Here is a 20018-nt window from a genome sequence, read left to right as displayed (position 1 = left end):
TACTTTTCTCTCCATTGAATTTTTTGAATTTGTTAGATAGGGTCCAGTTTATAGTGTCACTAAATATATTCACCTGTCTATAATGACAAGAAGACCTCTGCATATGCTCAAGGCACTCTATTCTTTATTGATGCTTAACTCAGATTATAATGTGTTGCTGTTCACTAAGCAGGGTTCTATCTGCTTTCTCTTGTTTGTTTTCTTCCCTCCCAATAAAAAAGTAAAGGAATTTCAGTCTGCCAATTCCTCTCTTCTTCCCGCCTCCTACTTCACAGTGGTGATGGGGAATGGGAGGAAGGGGGAAAGTGGCATAAGAATATCTTACGGAAAGGTTTTAAGGAAGAAGGTTAGTCAAGAGAGGGAGACATTGCTCTGGAATTATATCAGCCAACCCAAGCTTCCATCTTGAGGCACATGCCAATGCAGCTGACTTTCCAAGAAGGGGTAAATAGGAAGTCACGCCCCATCAAGTGGAAGCAAGCTGGGCAAGGAAGAGAGACCACGTCAGCCACCGCACAAGGCAGCAGGTGGGCGGAGAGGGGGGGAGGGCAATGGGAAAATTGGGGGTATCAGAGATTGTGATGATAGCAAGGCAACCTTAGGAAACTGCAGAGAAATGAGATTTACATTTAACATGCTTTCTTTGAGGGAAGATCCTTTGGAATCTAATGAGTTTAGAAGTGAGAAGAAAGTTAGTTGAAGCCCCTTCTGCCTCTGGAAAAAAAAAACAGGCACAAATCTTTTAAAGGCAAACGTATAGCAGGACACAGCATGGCTATGAAATGAAACCAGACTAAGAAAAAAATAATCTTCCGTAACCTTGATTATAAGCTGATTATTTCTTGATCTCACATTTTACTACTTGTGAAATTGTAATATTATCAACCAACTTGAGTAGATTGTTAAAAGAGATCATAACTCCATTTCAAAGTCTTATATACCGTCTAATGGGAAGATTAGAATTTGACTGTAGGGAGAAGGAACCAATTAAAATACTCTCAGAAGAGAGAGGTGGAGGCAAAGGGGCTCCGTTAAAATAACTACAAAACCATAGAGAGCGGAGAACGTGAAGAAATGAAGTATTATGTATACCTGTGCATAGGTGTGTTTGGATATTTGCATACCTACATGTAAATCTTTAGACTAGGTAATTTGAAAACTGGTGTCCTCAATTTGGGGTATGGAAGCCACAGATTTGTTTGTTGTTAAATGTAAAAAAGGAAAAATCTTCTCCGAAGAAGAAAGCATGATGATGATGTTGATGATGATGATGATGATGATGATGATATATTGTTTATGTGAGTCATAAACAAACACCCTGATATAAAAACACTGCAAGAGGTAAGATAAGGTTACCTAGACAAAATAATGGTGATACAAAATATTGCAGGAACAGCAACCAGCACCACTTCATAGCTGGAAAGTATAGCCATGTGGGCGTCCAGAAAGTGCCAAATATCCAACTCTCCTTGCCCGCCTTCCTTTGGGCAGAAATTCCAAACTGGCGATGTCTCAACGTAACTTCCATCATCTAGTGAACGGGAGGAAGGAACTGGATTGGCGAGGGATACCAGAGAAAGGCTTCGATTGGTGAAGGGAATCTTCGTACAAGAAGGGGACGCGGGGGATAGTAAGGAGGGAATAAGCAGTTTTTGCAGTGTCGAAACCATCGAGCTTCCGCCTGGATGTCTCAGTTGATGGTAGAACCTGGACAGCTCCCCTTTTGAACGCGGCGGAGGGCTCCGCAGCCTGCCCCGCAACCTTCAAAATCCCAAAAGGGCTAGAGACGATAAGTGCGAGGAGGAAGAAAGTGGAAGAAAGAGACAGACAGACAGACAGACAGACAGACAGACAGACAGACAGACAGACACACACACACACACACAGAGAGGGAGAGGGAGAGAGGGAGGGAGGGAGGGAGGGAGGGAGGGAGGGAGGAGAGAGAGAGAGAGAGAGAGAGAGAGAGAGAGAGAGAGAGAGAGAGAGAGAGAGAGAGAGAGAGAGAGAGAGAGAGAGAGATCCAGAATCCAGACAGCCACATTCTCTTGTAAAGCTGCAAAATGTCCACGTCCTCAAAAAGAATGGAATCAATTTAACATTCCCACCTCCTGCCCGGCCCCTTTACTCCAAGCAGCCCACCTTCCCTTCCCCCTTCTGCCTCCCCCGCCCATCATCGAGGCGTGCGCGCTCTTCTCGCGCCTCCTCCTCCTCCTCCTCCCCTCTCCATCTCCAAATCCCAAAGTAAGGGATAGGTTAGAAGGGGGGAGGTCACGTGACGACCACGGCTCATCGTAACCCACCCTCACCCACTAGCCAGTTTTGCTAATCTCCCATTGGCTGAGGCGCGTTCCACGGCTTTGCCGGAGCAGAGAAACTCCTGCCATATAAATAGGGCCACCGAGGGCTTTATTATTTTAGCATCCCGGGCAGCAGGTTTCTGCTAAGTTTGGAGTTACGCGCCCCACGACTGTATGCCTGCGTCCCTTAGGTAAAAGCTCACCATCGACACCCAGGGACTCAGAAACACAAGGAGTCTGCATGTCTAGCAATTAGACATGCTCAGCTTTGTGGATACACGGATTTTGTTGCTGCTTGCAGTAACTTCATGCCTAGCAACCAGTCAATGTAAGTGCCTTTGGGTCTTATTTGCAATAGGGTGGGGAGCGGGGAAATTGAAGAAAAGAAGACTGACTTGGGGTTGGACTACTGAAAAAAAAACTATTTCAAATAGTTCTGGACATATCCCACCGGTGGTGTTTTGTTTTTGTTTTTTTGCCCCAACACTATTTGCCCTAGTAAAGCGCCATTCTGACAGGCTGCTCTAGTGTAAGTAGTTGGGATATCTTATGTCTATGGAGATTCTCACCCATCCAGGTCATGGTTGTCCCAACGGTGCTTTTTTTTAAAGAGACAATTGGACTTTCTGGTTTTTCTTTGAAGACGCTTCGCTTCTCATCCAAGAAGGAGGGAAGGAAGGAAAGAAAGAAAGAAGGAAGGAAGGAAACGTGTCCAAACAAAAGCTAGAAAGTCCAGTTGTTTCTTGAAAAAGCACCTTTGGGATATCTTAATTATCCCTTTGCAATGATTAAAATTGACAAAACGCCTTCTTGCTTCGGACGGACGCAACGAACAGTTTAAATTGGTTTAAAACGTATTGAAATTAAACGTATTGAATTTTTCCTCCTGCTTTTCTTGGCTTAGAACAAGAAATCCTGGCCAAAAGCCAAGAAGTCTCCCCTCGCTCCTCCTCGTTTAGAAATGAGAGTTGGAACATAAAACGGAACCCAAATCCGAAGTAGCAATAAAAAGAAACGACTTGCATTTAGATTAACTTGGACAAACGAACTCCTAGAGTATCTTTAGATAAATGCTAACATTATTGTTATCATCTTCGTTATACCATGTAAGGAATTTAGAAAACGAGGTGACCAAATGTTTAAGAACAGTTCGCCTTCTAGGGCGTTGTACATAATCTTTACTGAAGTCGCTGAAGATGCTCTAAGAGCTCCCTCTAGGGGGGAAAAGTGGGCAGGGCAGGTAAGAGTGTAAGTATCCCAGAGCTTGTAAATAATTTAATTAAGAAAATTTTGTTGAATGTAATATTCCTAAACAAAGAAAGGACTGTCAGCAGTTCTTTCAGGGTATTTTTTTTCTTGACAAGAAAGAAAATTCTTGTAATAAAGGGCCATCAAGTAAAAGTGTTTCCTGATATTTTTATTAGGAACCCAATTTATATGAGGGACAGATATTCTAGTTATTACATTTTATGAAACTCAGAGATTGATTTTACTATAAGATTTTAAATGGTCTTATAAATAATATTTTATAAAATAATATTAATAAGAAGTATATGGTTTTTAGTAAATTATGGAAAGACAATAAAATTTGATACTAGCAATTATTCCCAGATTAATTTCAGAACATCAGTATCTACTTCTTCATCTTGGTACAGTAAAATTAACATTAATTTGTTGAGGTCTCCAAGTAAACTAGCATGGATTTAAATTTGGGATTGCCATGTCCAAACAAAAATTTAACAAAGTATAACTCCTATCTTCTATGGGCCTCGTTTCTAGTACTGTAGACAAACGTCAGAATTACTACATAATTTAAAAATTGTCAGAGCAGTGAGTTTAGGTATGCATGCACAAATGTTATGTTCCTGATGCTCACTAACACATCCATTCTCCAATTTTTATTTAAAAAAAAAACACTTTTCATTTTGAATAAAGCTAGCTCTGACCATATCTGGCCTTAGTTGACTAAGGGTTATCTGAAATTCCTGGACTGTAAGTGAGACTAGAAAATTAGAAAACAAAATAACTTGGAGAAGAAATAGCAAACTACTTCTATACTATTGCCAAGAGATTTATATGGAAGCAGACCCAAGCAGCTTTAGTTTGTTTTGGAAGAGCAGACTGCCATGATTTCAGGAAGATAATTAGATCTGGTAAAGTCAACGGGCAGTAAGAGATTCTGCAAACTCTACAATGTTGAATTATTCAACATTGAAGAGTTTGCTGAATCTTTTACTGCCAATTCCTTATTACCGATAATTAATCAACGCTGAATTCAGCAGTGGTTATTTTTTTTTAAATGACAACATTATCAGTTTGCTTCAGTTCTACAGTATTAGGTCTATAGGATGTCCTCTAGTGGCAAGGAGAAAAAGTGACTTTTCCCAACCAATTAGTATTTCTAACTAAATGGTTCTCCTTAGCTTCAGGTTTTACTTGCAAGCATCAGTTTTTCAAAAACAATATATAACTTTATTCAGACACCAGACCAAAACTATAATTACAATTTATCCTTTCACCGAAGTAATTATATATATACTTGAGATAATAAGAATTTGCTAAATTAGTTACTTCCGCTATGAAGCAATAATCTGATTCAAATCAGTTATCAACTTTAAGCACAATACTGTAGTAATGTGCCAGTATCACTATTACATTTTATAATAATAACAATTACACACTTAAGGAGGAGAATGATAGGTTTTTCTTTCGAGAAGTTATCTGAAGTGTAGAATTAGTGTCGACCTAAATACACTTAGGATGTAATTTTACAAGCATTTTCCTGGAATTACATACTACTAAACTCAGTGGGCTTACTTCAATGAATGACCTGCCAAAAAAGGCCCACTGAGTACAATTCAGTTTATTTCTGAGTAAGTAAGATGCCTGAGCATTTTTTGAAACTAGCTACCTAGTATTGATTCTCTTTGAGTAACTAAGCAGAATTACCTAATTCTGCTTAGATGAACCTAACACAATGACTTCACGATGCAGCAATATATATAGAAGAGATTCCTTGTCAGAGAAACTTCTCATCCCCCCCCCCCCGCCCCCAAGTAAGCCAGGTTTAGCTATATCACCCAGTAGCCAGAGACAAATGTGTGGAAAAATAAATTGTTAACAATGTTGTATAACAAAATATAGTTTCTTGTAGTTCCAATTTTTGTGCTAAGCTGAGATTTAGCTATTTAATTTTTTTTTAAAGCCCAAACAAAGGAGCAAAATCAGAATGTAGGCATTTCAAACACATTAGATTACAAGGAAGTTTCAACAGTATGGGATCTACTTAGAAGTTTTTTACAAACTTAGATGGACTTTGTTATTGAAACAACTGGCATCTCCTTGATGCCACATCACAATCTACATCTGGAAAAGTAATTTGGACAAAAGTCAAAACCAATTGACTTTGGGAATCCTGGCCTTCATATGCCTGGAAAATGTGGTGTGAAGCTGTTTCCCAATTTTAAAAAGAGTATTTAAAAAGAAAATAATATGAATATGTTTGCTAACTCAGGACATACCTGAGTTTATGAATTTCTATGGAATTTCAAACATAGTTTTTGTGTTATAGTGCATTTTATTAAACACATCAATTGAGTCAAAATTCTTTGTAAGCAATAAACTGCGAAAATCATTTCTAAATAAGCTTTTTCAAAAAAAGACAGACATGACATATTTGTATTTCCTACAATCAAGCATGTAACAGTGTAAAATGCAGCACTTCAAATGCAGAACAATTTGCAAATTAATATTAATTATCTGTTTCTTCTTGTTATTTTTTTACAGCTGTAAATGAGGTCAGTATAATTATACTAAAATACAGTAGAGCGTAACATAGAAGCACCAGACAAACTCTTTTTGGAGAGAGAGCATGGCCATTTACTAACTACTGTTTTCAAAACATGCATGGACTAAGCTAATGGCTAGGTTTCATGGGTATTGCCCCAAATATACCCACCCCTAATTTCCTAGTGGGCTGTCCTTATAATAAAAAAAAAAGTACTTTCAAAGGTGAATGCAAGTGTCACATTGCATGCATAACAGTTTCTGATGCTCCTTGCTGGATTTTGGTCTAGGATTGTAAAGCATGAATGAATTCAGGTTTGCTTTTTAATATACCTAACTTTTGTAATACTAACTTATTTTTTCTATCTTTTCAAATTTGAAATTGATTAAGCTTCTTTGTATATAATAATGATTAATTCTAGAATCTGGAATGGAACATTAATAATTTAATACTTTCCTTAAATTCATTTTTATTTATTTCTAGGCAACGGAAGTACGGAGGGTAAGCAATTTTAGAAACTTCTTATATAAGAATTGTAGATTAGATTAAAGGGCAATTGATGCAGAAAAGTAGAATTGGCACAAATAAGTCTTTTTAAAGTACAAAATTAGACTGAAAGCAATTTAAAATAAATTCAAACACAGAATCATTATTTGGAAGAAAATATTTTTCTTCAAAATGGGTATATTAAAAATAGTTTGCTTTCAGAAGTTGTGGGTGCCTCATCATTGGAGCCTTTCAAGAAGAGATTAGACAACCATTTCTCTGAAATGGTATAAAATCTCCTGCTCGTGCAGAGGTTGGATTAGATGACCTTCAAGGTCGCTTCCAACTCTGTTATGCTACTATTGTTAGATTACTATTGAGATTCATATTTAGTCTCATGTGGTATCTCTCAAACAATTGTTGATAAAAACACACTTCATTGAAACTATGCTCCAGCATGAAGAGTGGGATTTCTGATGTATTGGCATCCAACAATAAGTGGAGCATGGCTGGAATTGCAAGCATATAATTAATCATTTAAAATACCAATTTAATTTAATGATTTAAAATATATTCAACTGCTTTGAAGATTAAATATGCAAGAAATGAACACCAGATGTCTAATGATTGGAACTTCCTAGTAAAAAAAGTAGAGTTTTTCTCATATGTATCTCTATTCATTTTTTAACAAAGATTTATAAGTAATCTATTAGTTTGTTAACCTGATTCTTGAATTAGGTTGAAAACTATCTTTAGTAATACTAAGAGAGTAGCTTTTTAATCTATTGCATGTTTAATAGTTATTATTAATACTACATTATTCTGTAAATAATTATTTGAAGGTTCATTTCCAATTAAGATTCTTTATTTATGTTTTTTCAGGGTCCAAGAGGAGATAGAGGGCCACGAGGAGAAAGGGTAAAGATTGTATTCCTGTGACTGTATAATCTGAATCATTCTGAAAAAATATAATCATCTGCCCTGTGAAAATTTCTAGAATGACAGTATTAATATTGCATCCGATTCACAGTTTTCCAAAACTGAGTCTTAATCATGTATGTATGCATTTATGTATGTGAACACATATACACTCACATGTGCTTTAAATATCTTAGCAATTTGAAATTACAGAATTGGATCAATGCTATATAAATGAGGCTTCAGTGCCCTTCTCTGAGGATTTTTAATGGCATTAAATAAGGGCCTTGATCTACCTAACCACCTGTTTTGGCCACCTATCTTTTATGTGCTGTAGCTAAGCCTTTTCCATTAACTCCTGTTACAGGGATGTATTTGTATCCCTGTATATTTCCTTATACAAGTCACTTAAACACAGTTATTCTATGTAGATTGGAATGAATTTATTTGGAAAAGCAGGTATAATTTAGGGAAGCACATAGAGATCTGAGGGGAATATTCAATTTTATATAAAAATTGGGACAGCATATGTCTTAATTCTATAATTTGAAAAGTCAATGACGCAGATTTTTTATTCTATATCAATGTCCAGGATTTTTCAAACAGTTTTTAACCAAAACTACACTTACATGTTATTTTTACCTATTTTTAACGGTTTCAGTTTGTTATAATTTAATTAATTAATGAAGGTTGATGGGATGAACAAAAATATAAAAGAATATGATACATTTTCATACATTTCATTCATTACTAAAACTATCACTACAAAATTCACATGTTACGGTGACAAAGCTTCATTTTTCTTTAGCACATTCATAAAATTCCTTAGTTTAAAATGCATTATATAAAAAAGATGGACATGAGCCCAGGTTAATTATTGCCATTCCCATTATGACAGGAAAAAGTCATATATAAAACTTTTGACAGCAGTTTCTGCCAGTCAGTATCAATATTATTATGCTAATATTGTCAACTGTTGTTCACAACTAATTTAATTTAAAGCAGTTGCCTTTTTTCCTTGAAATTCTGTGGCTTAATGTAGCTACAGTATCATTAACATAGCTACCATAGTAATTTGGGAGACACTGTAAAACTACAGTCTAATTTTGCTTCCCTAAACTAGGTTGTAGCTCATATCTATGATATATTTCTTAAACCAGTACCTTATGCATGGTATCTTTTGGTGTTTTTGACTCCCATAGCCACCAGCAAGTAAAATAGAAGTTTTATTCCTATTTGGCTAATGATTTGTGTACAGAATATAACCTCATATTGTAAAACAACAGATGAAGGGAGCAGCTCTTCGTCACACATTAAATCATACATATTTTATCTATAACTCTGTATGTGTGTGTTTGTTCGTTTGTGTGTGTGTGTGTGTGTGTGTGTATTGTGCATGGCTTTCCACTATAATATGTGATAGTGGTATATATATATATCCAATACATAGGTGCATTATTTGCTACATGCAATGTTAAACATGACTATGATACAACATAAGAAGGTAATATATCTAGGCTTTCTAGATCAATCACCCTCAACCCAGTGCCTTTCATATGCATTAAGAGTGCTGCTCCCATAATTCCTAATTAGCATGGAATACTAGCTATTAGTCTAGAATCACTTATGGTATGTTCTTCATAATTTTAATTAGCTAACATTGAAATAGGCACCAATGTGTTGGCATTTAGTGTTTGTGTGCTAATAATATTTGTATTCAAATAATTGCTCAGAAGTAACCTGACAAGAACTTTTCTCCCTCCAAGTTTAAGAATGGGTGTTACCAAACTTTTTCAAGCACTTAGGAACATGCACTTAACTAAATGGATCACATTAGAATAGATTTAGTGATGATAATGTGCTATGAAGGTGTCTTAGCTTAACATTTCATCAGGGCTCTTCCCCTCCACCTCCGATGAGTTTCTTTCTTTAAATAGTAACTGTAAAAGTAGACATATTTCCAAAGTCTTTCAGACATCGTGATTCTGTCTGAGATGAAAGTTATCTCAGTGTTAAAACTAACAGTCTGATGAAAAGTCTTTCAAATCAGCCTGGTCCTATGCAGTGCAGATATTGCAAAGCTGCAGCGAAAATGACTAAGGATCCAAAAACACCATAGTATTATTTTGTAAGTCATTTTTAGTCTATCAGACAATACAATGATATTTGTTAAGTTCTACCTTAGATCATAGTTAGTTTAAGAGAATTTTTGTATACATTCAGCCTCTCTTTTTGGAATAAAAGTTGGGCATTGTTCATAGATATGCAGAAGTCCATTAAGTTCTATAAATGTGATATTATTGCACTCCATTTCAATGTACACATTTATCAGCAAAATAATGCTGTAATTATTAGTTAGGCACATTTTCAATGTGTTAGGATATAATCTCCATTTATTGTGGCAAACAGACACAACTTGTCATCATGAAAGTGAATTCAATATTTGATTAAATGTTTTAATAGGTTTTTGTTAAACTAACAAGTCTGAATAATAATAATCCGCTAATAGAATACACATACATATTTTATTAGCTGTGAGCTTTATCAGTGGAAAATACAATTTATACAAGTAATCCTCAACTTACAACAGTTCACTTAGTAACCATTCAAGGTCTCCATGGCACTGAGAAAAGTGACATACAACCAGTTTTCACACTTATGACCCTTGTAGCCTCCCATGGTCACATGATCAAAATTCAGATAGTTGGCAACTGACTCATGATGGTGGCAGAGCCCTAGGACCATTTGATCCCCTTTTGTGACCTTTTGACAAACAAGGTCAATGGGGAAGCCAGATTCATTTAACAACCATGTTACTAACTTAACAACTGCAGTGATTCTCTTAACAACTGTGGCAAGAATGGTCACAAAATGGGCAAAATTAACTTAACAACTATATCACTTAGCAATAGAAATTTTGGAATCACTTGTGGTCATAAGTCAAAGACCACCTGTACTATCATACCTGCTGTTGTACATCAAATATGTATGATTTGTGGGAGCAGGACAATTTGCTCAAATATCTAAGAAACACTTCTTAAGTGACACTTAGGAATGAATGCACACAAATTGCAGGGTCAAAAAAATATATAGGGCTGGCTCATTTTCTTACATCATGATAGTTAAAGATTATTATAATGTTTATCATGAGATGTTCAGATGTTATCTTCATAATTATTCCAGTTTCTAAAATAATAGCCACCAAATGAGCTCAAATTACATATTTCAAATTCCTAGAGCATTTTCCTTTTGTCCCATTGCTTCAGAATTGTGGGAAGTGTAAAGCAGATTTAGCTGGAGAAGATTGATATCAAAACTTTCTCAAGATAGTGGGAATGTTTCTTTTTCTTATGCTGCCATAAGCCATCCTAAATTTGAGACACCCATCGATATATAGCTTTAAATCATATCAAATACCCACATAAAACTATCCATGTACTAAAGCCTCTAGGGATTCAGTCAAACAGCTACACTCATTTACTTGGTAGGCAATACCATAGTATCAGAGTATGACTTACTGCTAAAATGTCATGCCTGGGATTGAATTCCTAATCTTCCAGTCTCCTTGAAGTATAATGTAACATGAGGTTTGGATATTTGCAAGTTACAAAAGTTACGAAGCTAAGGGACCGACCTTTTGTGTTGAGCAATATCGCATAAAGTCTCCCCTAATTGGTTTTTTTTTCCCAGTTTTGCTTTGTTACTGATTGCTGTAATATATTTTTCTCCTAGGGTCCAGCAGGTCCACCAGGCATAGATGGTGAAGATGGCCTACCAGGTCCTCCAGGCCCCCCTGGACTTCCTGGTATTGGTGAAGTAAGTCTTCCAACTTTTTATTTTATTGACAATGCATCTAATGTCTAAGGATAAATATTTATATAATACCAAAGAAGTGACAAAAGACTTATTTTGTGACTTCTTTTAAAAGCATGAAGTATACATTTAAAGGCATCTTTTCATATGTATATGTGCTTCAGGTAACTTAGAAACATTTAAAGAACAAGCATTATATTGTTCTTCAATCTAGAACTAAGGAGAAATTTCATGATAGTTAAAACAATTAATCAGTGCAACAAGTTGCCTTCAGAAGCTGTAAATGCTCCAACACTGGGAGTTTTTAAGAAGAGATTGGACAACCATTTGTCTGAAATGATATAGAGGTTTCCTAATTAAGCAGTGGGTTAGACTAGAAGACCTCCAAGGCTCCTTCCAACTCTGTTATTCTATTCTATTTTCAGTCTTCAGTCTTCCTTCACTCTACCCATTTAAGAGCCATTTGATAAGCTGAGGTTTCAAAACCCCAGAAAGTAATGTTGAATATTTATGATGACGCTCACAGAAATAAAAAATGTAATACCATTTAGTAGGATGAAGTTGTCATCCCTTTTCCCATGTAATTACATTTAATATACATTAAAATAAGTATAAAGGACTTGAGGTACAATTAAATGCCAGTTCAAAATAGCTTTTCTTAGTCATGTTGATATCTGCTCTTACTCATTTACAGAGCTTTGCTGCTCAATATGACATATCCAAATCAGCTGATATGGGCCCCGGACCTATGGTAAGCAAATGTTTCATTTCACACATATCCAAATTGTATTCAGTGGGCACTTCCAACAAAGCAAAATGAAATCTGCAACAAGGCTTCCCAAAATTGCATTTCTGCTCTGTGGTGCAACTCAACATAAATTAGGTTAGTGAAGCATGGAGCCCATTTTGGCTTTTCAAATACCATTAGAATCCAAACTGTGTTTGGCTTTGTGTACAGCAGTCAAAACTGTCCTCTACAAAATATAATAGGTATTACAGAGCAAAAGTTTGTATAATTGTGATATTCAACAGCTGAATTTACAGAAATCTAGAAATTTGCAGAGTTTTTGGAAATCTATCTAGAAATACTATGAAACCATGCATATAACACTTTTGCTCACTGTGAGTCAATGAACTTTCTTTGCATCCCTTCATTAAGAGATTCCCACTTTCATAAGTGTTCCAAATATTGAAGTGGTTTTGATATCAAATTCTAATACTGCATTTCTCTTCTTATATGTTACAAACACATGAACCTATGAGAATACAGCACTCATTAATAATGTAGGAAAGATAATACTTGGTTAAGAGATGCAGGATCTAAACAAAAGATCCCCAAAGCAGTACAAGAAGTGAATTTTCAATGTACATATTTTGCTTCTTCCAGATTAGGAAAGGATATTATACCAAAGGACCTCCAAAGCAGGAAGCCAGCATTGCTTGAAAATATACAATTCAGAAAAAGACAATAACTTGGCTTAGAATCATGTCCTATACTTAATGCTATCTATACTTATTTGACCAGAAAGACATATGTAGTAATTGGCTTGTGATAAGTAAGCTTTTGAGCAATGATATTATGGTTATCAGTTGTCTCCAACTTTCCTCATGCTTGGTAGTTTATTTACAGATATTTTCTGTTTCCTTTCATACATGTGTTTAAAGAAATGTCCTAATGAATTGGATCATCAAATTAAAGAAATGTCCCAATGAATTGGAACATAAAATTAATCTTCTAAATTAACCAGCCAAGTTATGTTACTAAAATATGATGTGGCATACATTCAGTAGTGATGTCATTTGTTGCATAGTAATATTCTAAAGTTTGCAGTAATAACATAAGGTGGAATTGGAAACACAGACACAGTTTTTAGATGTATATTTCCCCAACTAAGTGGCCTTCATTTGCATCAGGACTCTCAAAATCCCCACATAAAATCTCAACTTATTAAGAAGACAAAAGACAGGGAAATCTGCACTAGTTTATGAACTTCACCCATCCCCTTTGTCTACATATTTTGGAATGAGATTGTCACATGAAATCTGTTCTCTATTGCATTAAAATATTCTTCCGATGGAAGAGATTCTTGATGTTCTCTGGTGAACATCAATTTGGTTGTTTTCATGCAGATGTTTCATTACTAAACTAGGTAACCAGTGCCTAACCAAGCTCAGAGCACACCAAGAATACCATAATTCTTGTCATTTATTGGAAATAACTGAGCTGGATGGCCTTTAATATAGTAAAATGTATCAGTAGATATGACCTCTTGGATCTCATTGAAGATAATCATAATCTATTTAACTTGTTCTGTAGGGAAAGTTTTTATTACTTAATCCAGTATATTTAAAGCCAGTTTTATCTAGCAGTTAAGCACCAAGCTACAGACCAGGAAACAATGATTTTAACTCCTATCTTATGCCTGAAAGCCAGTTAGGGAACTTTGGGGCAGCCATTTTCTCTCATAACCACTCCTCACAGTGTTGTTGTAAGGAAAATAGAATCAGGAATATGTATTTGCCGACTTAAGTTATATATTTAAAAAATAATAAAGGCAAAATAAATAAATATTGTCACAAGTAATGTAATATAATATCAGTTCCAACTATAGAACAAGAGACATAATCGGAAACGTGGCCCGCTGGGGGGAAAGGGAGAGAATATTAATATTCGTTTACTTAGGTTTGCCTTTTACAAACATGTAAACTTTAACATAAATACACTTAGGAAATTTCACAAAAAGAAAAAAAAATATTCATGCTTTCTCCCTTTCAGTTACCTGTGGCCACTAAACTTAATGTCTCTAGGGAACTGGAAACATTGCCATGGCAAGGATTATGTGAGAAACACCCTTATATTATCTCACCTCAGAGTGATCTCCCTGAGCAGCTTCTCTCTTTCCTGACATCTCACTCCACATTGTATGGAGAGACCACTATTCCCATGTCACAGAGACATTTGGGGCAAATCAAGGAAGAAGAAGAAGAAAGGAAGGAAGCTGCACTGAGAACATTACTCTTTTAATTAATGTTCAGATCGAGGCCATATTGTAGTTATTAGGAAATATAACCAAGGTTCCTGGATTGGAAAAACTAAGTTTATACATATAATAAATGAAAGTGTCTAGTCTCTTAAACTAAAAGAGCAGAATGAGAAAGGAATGGGCTGCACACATTATTATTATAATATAAGCCAAACAGGTTTTATTCTTGCAGAAGAAACTTATTTTCCAATTCTCAACTTTAGAGAAGATTCAAAAAGTTAATGGGGCTTTGGAGAAAAGAAGGAATTTTGATCTAGCAGCAGCACCTGTTACTCGAGTTGAAGAGTCCTTTCTTATTATGGTGTATTTTCAATTTTGTCAAACCCCAATGATGTAGGACTTTCTATCTACAGGATTATTAGGAGACCATTCTGTCTTTTTGTTCATACAGCTAAAAATCTTAGAGATGCAGATCAGCCAGGAAAGAAAAAGGGAAAGGGGGGAGAAATTTGTTGATTTTTTTTTTTTGTAAAACAAATTTTTAAAAGACTTTGGGCCAGTTACAAAAATGATATTTAAGCCAGACATCCAGCCAACTATTAATGTCTTCTAGGTATAGATGAAATGTTCTGAATAAAAGGCAAAAATTTTGTCAGTTTACTGAATTATATGTGTGAAATTACAAGACATCTTCTGGGGTTGCTATTACATTTCATTTTTATATACTTTTTCTTATATTTGACAAGCTCATACCATGCTTGACAAGAACTATTAGAAAACAGTACACTATTGCTTTTTATTTGCATTTCTAGCAAAGTGAGATCCACTGGGATCCATGCATATCTAATCCAGTTCAAAGTGTACAATTTGTGGAATCAAAAACTGTGTCTCCCATTAAAAATATTCATTCTTCAAAAGAAGTAAGCAGTAAGGTTAGCAGCAACAACAGCAGGGGATCATGCAAAAATTTCATGATGGAAAAAAGCATTTATTTTCTTTTAGACCAGGGGTGTCCAAACTTGGGAACTTTAAGACTTGTGGACTTCAACTCCCAGAATTCCCCAGCCAGCCTTTATGGCTGGCTGGGGAATTCTGGGAGTTGAAGTCCACAAGTCTTAAAGTTCCTAAGTTTGGACACCCTTGTTTTAGACAAAGCCAAACTAAAATGCAAATTTAATTCTCCTCTAATCCAAAATAGTGTAGTGTTTAAATTCAAATTAGATAGACCAATGTACGGATTAAACATATTTTCATTAATACTGTATTAACAGTCTATTACACAGAAAGAATAAGCCAATATTTGTTTTTGTTTTTTTAAAAAAATTAGCTCAATGATTACAGTAAACAAAGTCTTCGGTTATGTTGGATCTCAAATCCAACAATCCTCAGATATCACCTTCATTGTTATTTTTAATGTGAATAATACTATTTGTTTATACTTCAGCTGTAGACAAATTATTGCTGTATATTTCATGAGAGATTATTCAATGTCTTATCTTATATGACTTCTGTCTTTTAAAATACCCCTTTTCAGGGATTAATGGGACCTAGAGGCCCACCTGGAACCAATGGAGCCCCTGTAAGTATACTCTAATCCCTCCTATTGATCCCTCCTATTGATAGGAAAGGAGCTTCATAAGCTACAGCTGTCAAAAGCATGAGTTGCCAATATGAATGACTCTGTTACCTGTAGTGTGACCACACTGTTCCACATTGGCAAGTTCCATATTATAATCCTCAATTGATGATCAAATATAACATGACAGAATTTATCTAAATTTTCTGCCATGGTAGAAAAACATATCCTTGTTTGATTATTCTATTTTGCCTACTTCCCCATTTAAGCTTAACTATTCCTAGGAAATATGAAGTATACAATGGCTGGCTTAACACACTTACTTAACCATAGTGTAGTTTTATCACAGTATAAATTTAGCCACTGGGGTTTGTAAACTAGTGTTTATGCTTAGCGCAGTATGAATCACAACATGTGATTAAAATAAATCATAGCTTAATACAATGCAAGACCTAGTCACAGCCCTCCTGAGAATGAATTCTTGGCATCTCAAATTATAGGAATAATTTGGAGTGTTCTTTCTGTCTAAACAGATTAGTAGCATTCTCCTTTATTATCAGTATTTCTGGGTCACATATCTCTTCGTCTGGGAAGGTGGTAGGGAGGAGAGCAATCTCAACCTCTCAAAAATTGACTGGAACCTTCAGAGGAGCAGCATATACCATATTTTTTGGAGTATAGGACGCACTGGAGTATAAGGCACACCAAGGTTTTGAAGAGGCAAATTTTTAAAAAAGTTTTTGCACTCTGCAAACCACCCAAAAATGGCCCGTTTTTCGCAAAAACGGGCCTGTTTTTCCCCCCCAAAAAAGGCATGAATAGCCTTTAGGGGGTTTACAGAATGCTCCTGGGGGTGGGATGAGAAAAAATGGGCCCGTTTTTCGTAAAAAAAGGTCATGGATAGCCTTTAGGAAACTTACAGAGTGCTCCTGGGGATGGGGGGGGGTTAAAATTGAGCAAAACAAGCCCATTTTTTGCTCATTTCTGCCCTTCCCAGCCCCCAGGAGCTCTCTCAAAGCTTCCAAGAGGCTATGCACGGCCATTTTGGTGAAAGGGGCGGGGTTTCAGGAGGCAAAAAATGCTGTATTCGGTTTATAAGATGCACCCATATTTTCAAGCTCTTTTTTGAGAGAAAAAGATGTATCTTATACTCCGAAAAATATGGTAAATTTATTAAATAATACTAATAATCTGATTCCAATAATTCCGCATGGTCACAGCTTGACCATAGGAGGTTTTCCAAAAATCATCGTGGGGTCACTGGGCCCTATGTTTACTGGTTGAATCTGTCCAAACTATTCTCCAGGTACCTTTATTACAGAGAGATATGTACTTTGCTTTTTTTTTTCACAAATGTTGAATAGCATGCCTTCTTTCTATTGTAGGGTTCTCCTGGCTTCCAAGGACCTGCAGGTGAACCGGGCGAACCTGGCCAAGCAGTAAGTAAAATAGTGTTCTACTATAAGAGTGATTCTAATTATTAAACAACTGTTTCATTTCATCCACAACATGCCCCTTTTGACAGTCTGCATAAGTCTACTGCTCATTGTTTTGCAGGAATTTGTGAATTTTCTTTCCGAATCTAAATTATATGTAAAACATCCTGTGAGAAATGAGATCTTGCTGTAAAGGAAGCTAGAATAATTGCATTGCATTGTCTTTTATTAATTGAAGAATAGTTTTAAATGAAGAATATGGATAATTGGACTACATAATAAGGAGCTATGCTCTCACGAAATCTAGAAACCATCTTAGGGAGAAAGGATTCAGAATTGTGATTTTGATTTGGTTAAGTCACCATTCAAACGAAGGATAAAAAGAGTGACGTCTCTTAAATCCCCCTTGTCTGGTTTCAAAATTATTACTTTTTATCACTAGGGACCTCAAGGTTCTCGTGGTCCAATGGGTCCTCCTGGGAAATCTGGTGAAGATGTAAGTATTCATGAACACAAGCCATGATTTTCACTAGATGTAGTTTATAATGTGCTTGATTATAGTATTATGTAAAATATGCAGAATAATCTCATGACACCAAAACAAAATTGTCTGTATATTTAGGAAGTAACTTTGAAGAGATAAAATGTATGCTTCTTGAAACCTAGAAACAAATAACAAAAGTTGTTCAGACCAATTCATGGAAGTCATGGGGATCAATGGCACTGAAAGCCATCTGCTGGGAGACTAGCAATTATCTTGGGCATTTGGTTGGCTATTGTGGGAACAAACCCCTGGAATAAATGGGCCAGGTTCGGCTTATATTCTTAAATGCATGTTTAATTAATTTGCACATTAAAAAGTCAACTTTTGTCTCCTCCTTAGGGCCATCCTGGAAAACCTGGAAGATCTGGAGAGAGAGGTGTTTCTGGACCCCAGGTGAATATTATATTTCACTCCCATATTAGAGAATGAAATAATTTTTATTTATAACTAAATCCATCATTGCATATAATGACAGAAATTCTGGAACAGTTTTCTCCAAAGATAGTTTTCTTTGATGCCTTTCAGTTATGCTCAACTCTAACTTCCAGAATTCCCATTCAGAATGGCTTAATGTCTCCACTGATTGGAAGGGGGGGTTGTTTAAGATAGCCAAACTCCATCCAGAAGGAATGTCTCAATATTCCAAGTCATCATTAACAACTAAAGGTTCTTTATGAAGAAGAGGGGCAACAGTTCAGTAGGAGAACACATTCTTTGAATCTACTAAGTTTTGCTTCCTTTTCTGTTGTTTCCACATTAAAGTTTCAATCTCCAGGTAAAGGAATAAAATCACACTTTCTTCAGACGCTATTGGATGAAATTTTTAAAAAATAGTTCCACTTGGATCTGGGAAGTTTTGCACATATGATACTCACACTTGGAAGGGCCAGTGACTATCTCAATAAAACTGATAAATGGTTTGCTATGCTGGCAGGAGATGAAACTTGGCCCACTCACTATCCATCTGTCACTTCCTCTGCATGGCCAGTAATTCTGTAATCAGTACTTACTGCAGTGATGCTGATCAATGCTCATACATTGGATCTAGCAATATTGCCTGTAGAGCAACTCAATAAAGCTGGAGGCCTCACAAATATTTCTGGAAAAGAAAGCACCCCTTTCTAAACTACATGCATAATTGTTTTAATTCTAAAAGCTCAGAAAGTTGCTTTGTTGAACTCACAACCTCTCAGAAGTGAGCAGAACAATGGTGTTTGAACTTCTCTCACACGATTTGTAGAAAATCAGAAAATAAAGAGACCGGATCAGTATTCTGACCAACACTCTTATATTTTGCATTGTTAATCCCACAAAAGCACAGACATTTTTCAACCTCATTTGATAAGATACTCGATTTGTAAACTTATCTTAGGATACTGAAGGTCTTACGCTACCTCTTCAGATAAATCACTTTCCTAACTAGTCTCTTTATATCTGTTTTACATGTTGTGTAAACAAGTTATTTACACAAATTAAACCTATTCTCCTGTGTTATTTTCAAGGGTGCTCGAGGCTTTCCTGGAACTCCTGGTCTGCCTGGATTCAAAGGATTAAGGGTGAGTGTTTTATAGAGACATGAGGGAACTTATTAAATTAGTGACACCTTAGAAGATAATATGTACAACTCTTCTTCAGAGGTGCAAGTAACTCCCAAAATTTTAGAGCACATTTATAGATGTTGTCATCATGAACTGCTGTAAGAAACTAGAATTGGAGAATCATCAATTGGACAGAAAGTAATATATTTACTGCAACTATGAAGTGCAGCCTTTGTTGTTAATAAGAGAATTGGCATTTATTCTATTCCCTGTACCTGTCAGAAGCAATAGCATTCATACAGATCAGAACTGACTATAACCATTGGTTATGTACCCCGCTTAGCTACACTACGCAGGAGAATGTTTAAAGCGCTGGTTTCCTAATAATGTCAGCAAAGAGTTCAGTGAGACATCAGCAATCCACCCTAATCAGTTATCTTGGAAAGGAAGAAATGCAGGAAATGATAGTGCTCATGCTTTCTATAAAATTCCATTCATGCATCCAAGAGGGAAGAAAGGGGTGAACAGAGGAACTATGAAATTATAAACTTGAAGGTGTCATCTAAAGAACGTGTAGACGCTTCCCTCTTTGAATGCCTTATTTAAAAAATATTGTTCCAGATTTTTTATTTATATTTC

The 20018-nt window shown here is 35.9% G+C and overlaps 1 protein-coding gene across 1 annotated transcript in view; it reads left to right on the top strand.

Annotated features, from left to right (window-relative positions):
* The first annotated feature begins 2411 nt into the window (after positions 1-2411).
* The window catches only part of COL1A2 (collagen type I alpha 2 chain), a 54578-nt gene continuing 36971 nt past the window's right edge, over positions 2412-20018 (top strand). Inside the window, exons 1-11 of the mRNA XM_081970665.1 lie at positions 2412-2625; positions 6084-6094; positions 6568-6585; positions 7453-7488; positions 11221-11304; positions 11996-12052; positions 15820-15864; positions 17247-17300; positions 17740-17793; positions 18181-18234; positions 19344-19397. Coding sequence (XP_081826791.1) covers positions 2556-2625; positions 6084-6094; positions 6568-6585; positions 7453-7488; positions 11221-11304; positions 11996-12052; positions 15820-15864; positions 17247-17300; positions 17740-17793; positions 18181-18234; positions 19344-19397 — 537 coding nt within the window. The 5' untranslated portion in view covers positions 2412-2555. The remainder of the gene's footprint in view (positions 2626-6083; positions 6095-6567; positions 6586-7452; positions 7489-11220; positions 11305-11995; positions 12053-15819; positions 15865-17246; positions 17301-17739; positions 17794-18180; positions 18235-19343; positions 19398-20018) is intronic.

Source organism: Natrix helvetica (assembly GCF_964273705.1).
Source record: "Natrix helvetica genome assembly, chromosome: Z".
Lineage (NCBI taxonomy): Eukaryota > Metazoa > Chordata > Lepidosauria > Squamata > Natricidae > Natrix > Natrix helvetica.
The sequence above is the reverse complement of the archived record's forward strand: the minus strand, read 5'-3'. Positions and strand labels throughout refer to the sequence as shown.